Genomic DNA, 13,695 nt, shown 5'->3' on the forward strand with positions numbered 1-13,695 from the left:
CAGACTCCGCTCACAAAGCATCGCATTATTGTTGACGCAAACCAGCGACCGTTATACCAGCCGCCTTATCGGGTCTCTTCGAAGGAACGTGACGCTATTCGCCGACAAGTTCAAGAAATGCTCCAGGACGACGTGATACAGCCGTCGACGAGCCCGTGGGCATCGCCTGTTGTTCTTGTGGCGAAAAAGGATGGCACCCTACGGTTCTGTGTTGATTACAGCCGTCTCAACAAAGTCACCAAAAAGGACGTTTATCCTCTGCCGCGGATTGATGACTCCCTGGACAGGCTACGCCACGCCACGTATTTCTCGTCACTAGATTTACGTAGTGGCTATTGGCAGATCGAGGTGGACGAACGCGACCGGGAAAACACCGCCTTTATTACACCGGATGGCCTGTACGAATTCCGGGTGCTCCCTTTCGGACTGTGCTCGGCTCCTGCCACCTTCCAGAGAATGATGGACACCGTGCTTGCCGACCTAAAATGGCAGTCCTGCCTCGTCTACCTGGATGACGTTGTCATCTTCTCCGCTACGTTCGAAGAGCACCTGAGGCGCCTGCGCGTCGTGTTCGCCGCAATTCGTTCGGCCGGTCTTTCCCTCAAGCCCGAAAAGTGTCACTTCGCTTTCCAGGAGTTGAAGTTTCTGGGCCACATCGTGAGCGCTAAGGGAGTAAGCCCTGATCCCGATAAGACAGCCGCCGTCGCTGCTTTTCCCATGCCAACCGATAAGCGAAGTGTGCGCCGCTTTCTGGGCCTCTGCGCCTATTATCGGCGTTTTGTGCGGAACTTCTCCCAGATTGCTGAGCCCCTCATCCGCCTCACGAAAGATGCCGAACCGTTTTTCTGGGGCCAGGAGCAACAGGCCTTCGAAGACCTCCGGACTCGTCTGCAAAGTACGCCCATCCTTGGCCACTTCGACGAGTCAGCCGATACTGAACTGCACACAGACGCCAGCAACATCGGCCTCGGTGCGGTCCTTGTGCAGTGGCAGGATGGTCTCGAACGCGTAATCGCATACGCAAGCCGCACCTTGTCACGCTCGGAGGCGAACTATTCCACTACTGAAAAAGAATGCCTGGCAATTGTGTGGGCAGTGACGAAATTTCGTCCATATTTATACGGCCGCCCGTTTCGAGTTGTCAGTGATCACCATTCGCTGTGTTGGCTAGCGAACCAGAAAGATCCTTCGGGGCGGCTTGCACGCTGGAGCCTTCGTCTTCAAGAGTCGGTGACAATATGTAGTAAAAGGTGCGAACTTCAGGAAGTTCATGACGTTAGGTTTCATACTTAAGTCTGGACAGGATATTGTTAGAGCAAGAAAATATATACGAGAGGGCTCGCCCTTATAAAAATGGTCTGTAGACTATATATCGCTTTTTGTCTATTCATAGTCTATAGACAAAAGTCTACTAAAAGTGTATGGCCATAAATCTATAGACTGTCTATAGACTGTCTATGGCACTTGTGGTACTTATAAACAGTTGTCTAGGATTAGTCTATAGACAGTGTATAGACTTTATAGACAGAAGTCTGTAATCCGGTTAAGGCAGGCTGTCCTCTTAGTCACGTTTGCGCCATGAATTATTTTTTTTATGCCTTCACTGCTGTCTCGGCGTGTCTCTTGCGCTCAGTTCATTCAGCAACGACGCTTGTTCTCTTTCCGCACGCACACGCCCAGCTCTCAGGCACGGCGAATAAAAGAGCGAGTCAGCGGTTTATTAGCAAGTTTTAATAAAAAAATAAGAAAGCCGCATTTATAGCCAGCGCGAAATGTACAGCCGTCGACGTGGTGGTGGAGTCCGCCCTCAGTGACGCGATGAGAGCGACTGCAGCGCCAGGGAGATTCGCACTGCCAGCTGAAGGGCGTTCGAGACGAGGTTCCACCAGAGGTCATTGAATGTCCGCGTGTGCTTCACCAACAGCCTGATGAGGCCGGCCACGAAGAGGAGCTGGGCGAGCATTGTGATGTAGTAGATCCTGCAACAGGGGAGGCCACGGAGTCAGGACGAGCTGCGAAGGCCCACAGAGGAGCGAGCAGCGCCAAGCCGCAGCGCAAGCAGTGTACGTGACGCAGCGTGCTATGAAGCTGGGTGCGGGTCAGAAGCGCGTGGCATGCAAGCTGGCCGGCCCAGTGTTACTGCAGCTCGGGTGGCCGGCACAGTTTCTTGGCAAGCTCACCTTTGGGCCGGCTCAGAGGCGCTGTTACACAAGGAGGTCCACGAGGTTGGTTTTGTCTGAGAGATTCCATCATTGTGGCTGTTAGGGAGAGGGGGGGTTAGACATGCCATGTTTAGGCTTGCGAGAAAATGTCCTAGCCAGCTTAGCCTGCACCCCTGACCGTTTGCGCTTGGCCGCGAAGCCCCCGATCAGAGAAAGTGATGCTGTGTGCGTGCAATGCGGCATAGAGTGCGTACCCAAACGAGTGCCGTTTCGAACGAATGGTTGTAAGTAGGCCAAAAAGGAGAAAAATGAATTCACTCTCTTGTCATTCCTAAGGTACTTATGCCGATACCTATCGACGGCATTTAAAACCCTTCAAGTTGTTTACCGTCCTACGTGCATGCAAAAGCTTTCAAAACCTGTGCGGAGTGTGCAGGGCGTGCAGCTTCACCTTGCAGAAAGAAATAAGAGAAAAAAAGAGTTTTCCCAGCATGTGCTCAGTGCAAATGCAAAGCGCTGCGTACCTGTTGAGGTTTCTTCGGGCGGCTGGGATCGTTGAAGGGTCCTCCTTCAACACGTACCTTCGCACGCCCAGTATGTACTGTTCCATGTAATCCACCCAGTCGATGGAGCGGATGTCGAAATCGAATGTCTGAAATGAGAAAAAAAGAAACGAGAAAATTTTGTAATCCTATATTTAGTTTCTGAAAGAAGTTTGGCACTAGAAGTTCGCCTCTCAGATTGTCCGAAAAAGCACGTCGTGTCAGCGCCAGTACCGACTTCCCTCATTTGAGTCCGACGCCTCCCGCCCTCGCACAGCCTGACAGCTGCACCCGCTCTCCGAAGATTTTTTTTCCCTGCATCGCTGTATTTACACTGGCTGTTTTATCAAGGCGCGCTAAAGTTGTCAGGGAAGCAAGACTTTTAAAATATTTTTCTGCAAACGAATCCTCGCGCTGGTCTCAAGAGCGCACCAAAAGAAATCGCAGTTTCGCTCCAGTGAAATTGTTCAATATAGCTTTGTGGCGAGAGGGTCCAGCGTACAACGGGAAGGAGATGAATTATGTGGTTAAAAAAAAACAAGCAAAAGCTACCAGTTTTGTTAGTCTCAGACACATCGCATAAACAAGAGCACAAGCGAATTTGTGACGTCAAGGAAAAGGGTCAATGCCACCTTATAGTAGGCACGGCCACCAAACTTCTTCCAAGTGTCAGACTCAATGTTGACCCTTAACGCCGTAAGAAATGTTAAGCCTCTTAGAACTCGCGCATTTGTTCCGGTATTTGCCAATAAAGAAGCTGAAATTTGATAGAGCGCTGGAGGGCACCTGCAGGCTCGCAGGTAGCCAATTGCAGGCTTACACCAACATGCGCATACGTCTCCTTAATGCTGCAGCCGCTTTCTTCAACGTGTGTGAAAGCCCTGAAAACTCCCTCGGACAAAATCGTTTATAGAATTGAAAAAGTTCTGGTGCTGGCAAATGACGTCGAGTTGTGACTGTGATGACTGAACAAAACGTGCGCCGAGAATAATGACGGCGACGATTTCTCTAAAGTACCAAAACGCGGTCCCATGCAGAAATATGTTGAAAGAAAAAACTGGTAATGGCGCAAGAAACGAAGACACGGAAGGCATACAAAAGACAGGACTGATGCCAACTTCCAACTGGGGTTTATTGCACCAAGCCTACCTTTTGTACCACAACCAAGCCGTATCAACAAATGCATCAACGTTGTACATATAAATCGGAAATTCATACGAACGCTGGCAACACAGTATCGCTGATCACTACAGAATCTACCCTAAACAGAGCTTGGGATGCCAACTTCTTTTCTGGCCAGCAGAAACGATAACAACATCAACCAAAGCAAAAAACAAGGCACTGGGGCATGACAAGTCTACACTAACAAATTATGAAACGCGTGGTGAAAGTGAAAAAGAGCAAGCATCGAATCACGCGTTTGATAATTTGTTAGTGTAGACTTGTCATGCCCCAGTGCCTTGTTTTTTTTGCTTTGGTTGATGTTATTGTTTCTGCTGGCCAGAAAAGAAGTTGGCACCCCAAGTTACGTTTAGGGTAGATTCTGTAGTGATCAGCGATACTGCGTTGCCAGTGTTCGTATGAATTGCCGATTGGTACGTACAACGTTGATGCATTTGATGATACGGCTTAATTGTAGTACAGAAGGCAGGCTTGGTGCAAACCCCAGTTGCAAGTTGACGTCAGTCCTGTCTTTTGTGTGCCTTCCGTGTCCTCGTTTCTTGCGCCATTACCAGTGTTTTTCTTTCAACATGAACCAACTCATCCGAACTAGAGTTTTACATGCAGAAACGTGGCGGAAACGCTCTGCGTACCTCGCGGTCAGGCCCTTCCAGCCGCGACATGAGGAGACGGAGGTTGTCCACGCCGAAGGTCCACTCGTGGGTGACGAAGAACTCCAGGATGCCCATGGCGCGGTGGATCCTCTTGTAGATGTCGCACAAGCTGATAGGGAACACAGCCGCCGTAAGCAGGCAGTTAGCGTCCGTCTCAGTCATTTCGTTCACAAATTTCACGTGAAATACATGTACATACAATCCAGCTAATTGCCACTGTGCACTAGAACAAAAAAAAACACGAAAGAGACGGAGGAAGAACAGACACCACAAGCGCTGACTAGCAACGGAGCGTTTAATGCCATTAAAAGTTCCTGTTGGGCGAGTTGGTAGTTCATATTGAATTAGAAATATTATAGCGCAAACAAAGACACGGACAAAAAAGAGAGGAAACACACACACAAGCGCTATGTGTGTGTGTTTCCTCTCTTTTTTGTCCGTGTCTTTGTTTGCGCTATAATATTTCTAGTTTAATGCCAAAACGCAGAATATGTGCAGTCGTGGACGAAAGTTTGCAGGATGCGAGTTTGAGGAAAACATATTTCTGCGTTGTCTCACTAGTCAATCTGCTGGTATTTGTCCAGAGCATGGAGCCAGCACTCCCCCGTGTGCTTAAATGCTTTTGATTGAAAGATTTTTTTTTTCGTGAAACCGCACCCTGGAAGCTTTTGTCGATGACTGTGCATATCTCCAGAAAAGAGTGCTCAAATTAACAACAAAACAGAAGAAATCAGTCAGGCGTACGTGTCCAGAATATCAACTCATGCTGAACAACTGAGGAGCAATCATCACCATCAGTCTGACTACGCCCACTGGAGGGCACAGGCCTCTCCTGTATCTCTCCAATTAACCCTGTCCAGTTACCTCCGATAGCTGATGGCTAATGAATTATCGTTAACATAATTACCCTATTAATTTCCCATTGTTCAACAGTACAAATAAAAAAAAAATCCCCTATGCACCTTGCTTTCAGTGGTTGTTGGCTTCCCTCAGGTATATCATAATGAGCTCTCTTTACTCTTTCCTTGTCTGCTCAGTAGCTAAGGAGGGCCTCGATTCTGGCAGCCTTGACGCCATAGGAAGCATAAGAGGGTTCTCACACAGCTTCCGCCCTCGCCGTTCGATGACGTTCCTACGTTGCACTCGCAGTAATACTGGACGTACTAGGTAAGTCCCTATGGACGAGGGTGGAGCTGGTGAACGCTCAATCTTCGGTTAGACGACACATAAATACCCCCGAAAGCAGAAGATTGGACAGCCGCCGCCGTAACTCAGTTGGTAGAGGACTGGTCGTGGGTTCGGACCCCAGCGGCGGCATGTCGTGGTTTTTTTTCTTAATAAATTATCTTAAAAATAACTACCCCATTAATCTCCCATTGATGACCAAAATAAATTAAATTAAACAAAACAAATTAAGACATGAACTAAAGAAATGCTCCTTCTAAGATTAAGCTACTTTGTTATTCTTCACTAATTAGACCTAAACTGGAATATGCATGCACAGTGTGCGACCCGTGTACTAAATCTAACGTAAAAAATCTGAAAAGAATACAGAGAAGAGCCGTCAGGTTTATTTTTAATAAATATGCAAGGACTGACTCCCCAACCACTTTAATGGAGATTAATAAAATCGATCTACTTGAGCATTGGAGAAGAAAGCTTAGGTTAGAATTTATTTCTCTTATTGCATAACAGACTTGATTTGGATCCCTCATCATACTTAACGCCGGCACCAACCAGACAAACTCGTCAACACCATCCCAGTGCTCTAACCCCCTATATTCGCTAGAACAGACACAAGTTTTCGTTCTTTCCACGCACAATAACAGATTGGAATCAGCTAGTTAAGCCATTCTACCATGAGTTTTAAACAATTATTGCTATATTGTGCTGTTGTTTTTTGAAGTCTTGCGTTTTTTTTTTGTAGCTTGATTGACTTGTTCGCCCACCCTGCTTGGACTTAGTGTCCGCAGTAGTTTGTAAATAAATAAATAAAATAAATAAAAATAAAAACATGCCCTATGCACCTTGCTTTCGGCGACTGTTGGCTTCCGTCATGCAAATGATGGGTCAGTAACGCACGTGTGCTTGTTTTTACATACCTATACGGTGGGCCTGCGACATCTGCCAATTAAACTGATAAGGATGCCGGAACGAAGTTATCTCATCAAGAAAAAGCTCGTATCCGAGGAATTCATTATTGTACTTTGCTAGATTTTAAGAAGGCGATTTGCACAACGATCGATTACGCTCCTGTAAGAGCACATTAAGCGCTGGGAGTTCGATGTACACAGCAGAGCGGAATTGCGTAAAGGACCGCTTGTTCACATGTGACGTAATGAATTTCATTGTTCATAAAACAACCCTTCGCTTTATCGCGCACGATGCTATTGGAGTGTTTCTCAGTCATAGAACCACAGCAAAGATTCTGCCAACTTTTTCCGGGGCCGAAACTAGCACTTTGATACCACAACTATGGCCCGCATTTTTTCCGGACTTTTGCACAGGGTGATCCAGTGAACACGGAAGTGTGTGGTCGTGCTTTGCGGAGCGCCCTTGGGTTCGACACGGCCGCTCATCGAAACAAAGTGGGCCATGCGCAGAAGGTACTGGAAGCGGTGCGTTAAGTCGTCCGCCACTTCGCTCTGATGTGCGGCCGGGACGGACGCACTGGCGCTCCGAACAGCGTGGCCACACACTCACGTGTTCACCTTAAAAGTGGATCATCATCATCAGCCTGCCTACGCCCACTGCAGGGCAAAGGTCTCTCCCATGTCTCTCCAATCAACCCTGTCTTTAGCCAGCTGCGGCCGCCGTAACCCCGCGAACTTCTTCATATCATCCGGCCACCTAACTTTCTGCCGCCCCTGCTACGCTTACCCTCTTAAAACCCACTCCGTTACCCTTAAGGACCAGCGATGCCCTGCCCAAGCCTATTTCTTCCAACTGATTTCGACGAGGATGTCTAACCCGCGTTTGTTCCCTCACCCGCTCTGCCCACTTCTGGTGTCTTAATGTTGCACCTACCATTTTTGTTTCCATACCTCGCTGCGTTGTGCTCAACTTGAGCTGAACCTTTTCCTGCCCACTTTTCTGCCCCACAGGCGAGAACTGGTAAAATACAGCTACTGTATACTTTCCCGTTGAGGGTACACCCACTGTACATGATGTACATATTCTGCGTGCTGTGATTAAACGCTCAGTTGCAAGTGAGCTCTTGTGGTACCTGTCCTTTCTATTTTCTCATTCGTCCTCCGTCTCTTTCTCGAACCCTCTAAGCCGTTTCATAGCTGAAGTCTGACATAAATAAAAAGAAAACATATACTGCCGCGGCCGGGTTTCGAACCCGCGGCAGCGCTAAGAGATCAGCTTCGCTGGACGATGCTCGAGAGCACTATGATACCGCCGCAGCCGATCACGCCTCGTGTTAAAGTGCAGCACACTGTCGCGCTGTGCACAGCTCATCTTCTTGTTCATCAGCTTCCATCTGCGGCACGAACAATTCACATAAGCTTAACCTCGATCAGACCTTAACCTGGGTGTATTATCGTTGGCAGTATTGGCCAACGGCACAACAAAGAAAACTAAGAGCCAACCAGGCTAAACACATGCTTTCGCACGCCCACTTCGTTTAAATACTTTAAAAGCCTACCATTTAAAAAAAAATATACTAAGCCCACTCAAAGAAGTGTATCCTAGCGGTCCTCGAGACGTAATGAGAACAGCTGCAGTTACATTAACAAATTGTGCCCGTCGCAACCACGCATCGTCAAAGGCTCAAAAAGCCAAATGACAAAAAAGTTTTTCGATATAAGTGCGTGCAGGCGAGGGAAATAGGCTTCATTTGAACATAGCGAGATAAGTGTTAATGACGTGCTTTAGGCTGTTGCTAGCAGACTCGCGCATAGCAGACGTACCATACAAAAAAAGTCTGTTCATAGCAGGCAGTGAGCACAACAGCGGCGGAGCTTACATGGGCTTGTATCCGCCCAGGCGGGCCACTGTGTCGGCGATGAAGGCGGGCAGGTTGTGGTCCAGCTGGACGGCGATGGAGTGCCAGAAGCGTGTGGTCTTGAAGCTGCCGCCGGGGTAGCGGAATATCTCGCCGCTCGGGTACTTGAGCACCAGCGGCTTGGAGTAGTCGAAGATCTGCTGCCACGTCAGGCGGCGCATGGCCCCCGAGGTGCAGTTGATGACGAACGGGGTGGGCGGCTTCTCCTTGTACATGTGCCACGTGGCGGTGAGCATCATGTTGGCCACCATGTCGACGGGGTAGATGTCAGCCGAGTTGTTCGGCCGCAGGTACATGGTGCGCAGAACACCCTTGCCCGTCTGCGCGGAAACGGGGACGGAATAAGCGCACTTTTCAGAAGAGCAAGGTTCCGGGCTTGTTGGTAATGCATTTAAAGGAAGAAACAGCGCGACGAAACACGGACACACGAAGAAACGACACACACACGAGCGCTGACTCACAACTGAAATTTTATTCTGGTGGAAAGACGCTTAAGTAGCAAACATGAGGGGGTGGGTAACAGGTCTGCTGCAGCGATAGCCGGCAATCAGTGTGGTCGCGTCACAAGATGACAAAAAGCACAGCAGGGAAGAAAAGAAAGTTATTATCGATAAAAAGGCGGTGTAAAGGGCCGCGAAACGGTGGTCAGGTGGGTAACATTAACAAAAAAAAAATAATGAAAAAATACCCAAAAGGGCGGGGAATGGTAAAAACTATGAGGCACACAGACCTTTTTATATTCTTATGTTTTCACCTGTATTTTATTTGTGTCCTTCATAGTTTTTACCATTCCCCGCGCTTCTCGGTACTTTTTCATTGTTCTTTTGTTTTTGTGAATGTTACCTACCGACCACCGTTTCGAGGCCCTTTGCACCACCTTTTTATCGATCATAACTTTCTTTGGTTCCCTGTTGTGTTTTTTGCCATCTTGTGACGCGACCACACTGATTGCCGGTTACCGCTGCAGCAGCCCCGTTACCCACCCTCTCATGTTTTCTATTCCACCAGAATAAAATTTCAGTTGTGAGTCAGCGCTCGTGTGTGGGTCGTTTGTTCGTGTCTCCGCGTTTCTTCGCGCTGTTTCTTCCTTTAAACACTTCTCAGCGCAGCTCCGAGGTGGTTCACAGGTGCGTAGTGAACACATTCCCCTGGATTTCGAGCCAATGCTGGTAGAAGGCCTGGCGGGAAGCTAACGATCGAAGTGGTGCAAGGAAAAATGCATTGGTAGTTGGTATGATTGTTTGCTGGTGAAGGCAGCGTCAAGAAACCATTCGTCTTCGCGATGACCGCTAGAGATTTTTTTTTTTGACATTGTTCAGTGCACTACATGTTACGCCTGATTAGTGACTCCGGCCTAGAAATGTGAAGAGGTCAACCGTACTGAATTTTAGGATTTCTTGATGTGTTATTGACATTACTGTTTTTTTTTGTCATAAACAACTTGTTGCGTCTTTTAATCACCGTCAGCTTGACTACGCCCACTGATTGCTGCATTTATTGACACAGAAACGAGGAAAGTACTTACAGCGATGATAAAACCAGCTGGTCCGTTGAAGTTGTCAACCCAACCCTACGAAGAACATGAGGGTGCTATTTAGGAAAAACGAACAGAACGGTACAATGGGCAGCACGTACGTTTAAAGCCGTAGCAGGTCGAACTTCTTGTTTTCATCGTTTGAGGCAAAAGAGGGAGCCATCGGAATTGAGCACAGGTACGCGAGATAAAGCGATGTAAAGAGCTTCACTTTCAGAAGGTTCATATAAGGAGTGCATGCCGCAAGTGTACAAGTGATGTGTTAATGCTTAAGGTGGTTTTGCGTTAGCACTGTGGGCACTTGCACACTTTGGATAGCTGAATTATTTTTTACGCATGTCATTTTTTTTCGACTTCCCTGCTCGAGCCTAACCTTTTTTTTTGTTTTTCTTTCTACAGAAAGAGGCAGCCGAGACAAAAGGCTTCCGAAAAGCCGGACGAGGCCTCGGCAGCCTAAAAGTTTGACAGAGAAGAGGGGTAAAATAATAGAAGCGAAACATACATCACAGCACAATTAGTACATATATGTGCCGAAATGTACACACGAAAGAGCTGCCGGAACATAAACTATACAGCGAGAGTCAAATTACCAACATAACCGCAATTATATATACAGGCAAGATCAATGCATGCAATAATAAACTGCAGACGTGGGTGGATCGGGGTCCTACTGTCACTCACGAACAAAATCATCCGAAGGAAGTTTTAGAGGGAACAAAATTCAACATTTTGACAGTGAAAGCGCTCAAAAGGACAAGGACGACAGAAAAGGAAAGACATACAAAGCGCATATATGTGCAGAAATGTACACACGCAAGAGCTGCCGGAACATAAACTATACAGCGAGAGTCAAATTACCAACATAACCGCAATTATATATACAGGCAAGATATGTGCTTTGTATGTCTTTCCTTTTCTGTCGTCCTTGTCCTTTTGAGCGCTTTCACTGTCAAGATGGAAAACCAACTCACCTACTCAATTCCATTATTCAAAATTCAACATTGTTGGCAATTGGGTATTGTTTAATGTTTCTTTTAAATGTAGCATTGCTGACAGAAAAGTCAATGTCCTGTTTGAACCTATTGAGAAGAGAGGGAACTTGGTAAATTAGTGTTTGTTCGCCATACTTCGTTAGAACTTTAGGAATAAACTTTCTGTGGATTCGAAGGTCGTGTCCTACTGAGTTGTTATCAGGAATTTCCACATGTAATTTCTGCTTATGGATATACTGTAACAAACGAAAGTGATAAATCTGATTGGATTTAAGCACACGCAGACCCAGCATTTCAAGCTTTTAGAACTTTCCCAGAGTAGCGAACAGCTGAAGCTCATTCATACCAGTGGCTTCCTGTAGGCCGCGCCCACCAGCACTCACCGGGAAGGGCTCCCTGACGGCGCACGTGACGATGGAGGGGCGCAGAATGACGACGGGCAGGTCGGCGGCCTCCTGCACGAGCATGCTTTCGGCCAGCGCCTTGGTGTAGTGGTAGGTGGTGGGTCGGCCGCCCATCACCTGGCCAAGGATCTTCTCCTGCAGCTCGTCCTCCAGCCACCTGCGCCGACGACGACATGTGAGGAGGAACCCTGTCTCGGCCGCCACGAACAGAATTCAATAGGGTGACTGGCGTCAGACACTACTGGGAGAACAAGAGCATGGGCAGCAAAGACATTGCACACGTTCACTTGTGGCGCGGAATAGCTATATCCTCCGTGGAAACATGGAGACGCCCTTCCATGAAGGTGGAACAACAGCGCAAACTAGACAGAGAACACAGAACAAGAGGGGAGACACTACAAGCGCTGACTCGCAACTAAGGTTTATTAGAAAAACGGAACAGAGTATATACAGTATATACGCCGTGCACGTAATCTATTTTCCCGTGGTTATGACGTAAGCATTCTGAGGTGGTCACTGTATACGACTGTTCCATTTTTCTAATAAACCTTAGTTGCGAGTCAGCGCTTGTAGTGTCTCCCCTCTTGTTCTGTGTTCTCTGTCTAGTTTGCGCTGTTGTACCACCATGAATTCACATCAACTAGCCCAAGTGTCTGCTCTGCTTCCATGAGGGAATCCGTTGCCTCAGTCAGATCTGCTGTAAGTGGCGTCACGGAATACGCAATTTACCTATAGCTATTTGGTCCTAAGGCGCTAGTGATGATAGTCGAACCAGATGAACGCGCAGCTATGCGCAGTTCTTTGTTCTTGATTTTACAATAGAGCCGCCATTAGGGCGGCGCAGGCCACTTATAAAGGCCGCACGAAACAATTAAAAAGCAGCGGACGACCTCATTTGTGTACATGCTTACCACATGTGATTTGGTCATTAAGCAAGGCAGCAGTGTGTGCTACTTGGTTGTACGTTTGCATGCATACGCGCTTGTCCTGTGTCCATCGTTTCAGTTGTTCTTTGTCCGCGTGTAGCGCGTTATTCCCCTCAAATTGGTCATTAACGCTACCACACAAGCAGACCAATGCTTTTGGCTAAAATGCAGTTATGGCAGAGATTGACTAGAGGACGTTTTCCAGCGGCAAGCCGATGCGCTATCTTTCACGCGAAATAAGTAAAAGCGTTGCACGTGTACTACATAGGGCACGGATGGCCCATTGTGTGCTTCACAGCGGACCATTCGCTCCACATGCGCCGTTTAAATGAGAGCCACCGAGGTCATCCATTGTGCTGCCTGCCCCGTTAGTTGGCGGTTAGCTTCTTGAGCGGCGGTTCCGAAGCTCGTGACACAGTTTTACGCAATCACGCGTTTCTACATGTTGTGCACGGGCACATAGGAACTTGTCGACGCAACGAAGATTACATGTAGGCTACTGAATCTTCTTGGTTACCGCGCTCTAGTACACAACACTACTGACGATACAAACAGACACGCACAAACGAAGCGCGAACACACAGAGGCTTATTAGACATATATTTCTTGCTTTTTATGCATTTTCTAGCACATGTTATGCCTTATTTTGATAATGAGGATGCACGTGTGGCCATACCTGAATCAGTTTTTTTAGTTTTTGATTAGTTCTATTTTAGTTTTTCAGGGGGGGGGGAGAAGGGTCACTAACGCAGTTTTCGAAGCGAGCCCGGAAAACAGCGTTAGCGACCATTCTATTGTCCTGACATAAACTGAGATAGAACTAATCAAAAATAGAATGAAGTTATATATAGAGGTATGGTCACACGTGCATCATCATGAACAACACCAGACAGATCACACGCAAAAATGTATAAAAAGTAAGAATTGCGTGCCTAATGAACAGCCGTCAGTTCGCACTTCGTTTGTTCATGCCTGTTTCTCGTATAGTCAGTATCGTTGTGCAAGAGCGCGCAGTAACCAAGATGCAGAACCAACTCGCCCCTGTTTTAGAACGGCTCCTCAAGGCATTTCTTAAACTGTGATGGGTCCCACTCTGAAATATTGCTTTCGGCCGAAAATTGTACGTGACACATTTTCGCCTCCAGTGACAGTTCTAAAGCAGGGCCAAATTGTAAAAGTAATGCTCGGTCCTCATGCGATCAATAGGAGTCTTTTCGAAGGAACGCGTCAGCCGTGTGGCTGTTCTGCCAACTCTTCTGTTTCGTATGGTGTATGTGCCGGGGAGGAG

General features: G+C 47.5%; 1 protein-coding gene across 4 annotated transcripts in view; it reads right to left on the reverse strand.

Annotated features, from left to right (window-relative positions):
- Positions 1–1,712: 1,712 nt before the first annotated feature.
- Positions 1,713–13,695, reverse strand: part of LOC149367715 (putative fatty acyl-CoA reductase CG5065) — a 42,285-nt gene continuing 30,302 nt past the window's right edge. For 3 of the 4 annotated variants that reach the window (XM_089567397.1, XM_089567399.1, XM_089567398.1), the window contains exons 7-13: positions 11,461–11,638; positions 10,077–10,121; positions 8,513–8,871; positions 4,519–4,648; positions 2,687–2,814; positions 2,181–2,258; positions 1,713–1,979 (exon numbers count right to left, since the gene is read on the reverse strand). In XM_089567397.1, the coding sequence (XP_089423523.1) occupies positions 1,808–1,979; positions 2,181–2,258; positions 2,687–2,814; positions 4,519–4,648; positions 8,513–8,871; positions 10,077–10,121; positions 11,461–11,638 (1,090 nt within the window). In that variant the 3' untranslated portion in view covers positions 1,713–1,807. The remainder of the gene's footprint in view (positions 1,980–2,180; positions 2,259–2,686; positions 2,815–4,518; positions 4,649–8,512; positions 8,872–10,076; positions 10,122–11,460; positions 11,639–13,695) is intronic. The other variant, XM_089567400.1, reaches the window with a different exon arrangement.

Source organism: Amblyomma mixtum, chromosome 1 (genome assembly GCF_055824585.1).
Source record: "Amblyomma mixtum isolate Tamu chromosome 1, ASM5582458v1, whole genome shotgun sequence".
Classification (NCBI taxonomy): domain Eukaryota; kingdom Metazoa; phylum Arthropoda; class Arachnida; order Ixodida; family Ixodidae; genus Amblyomma; species Amblyomma mixtum.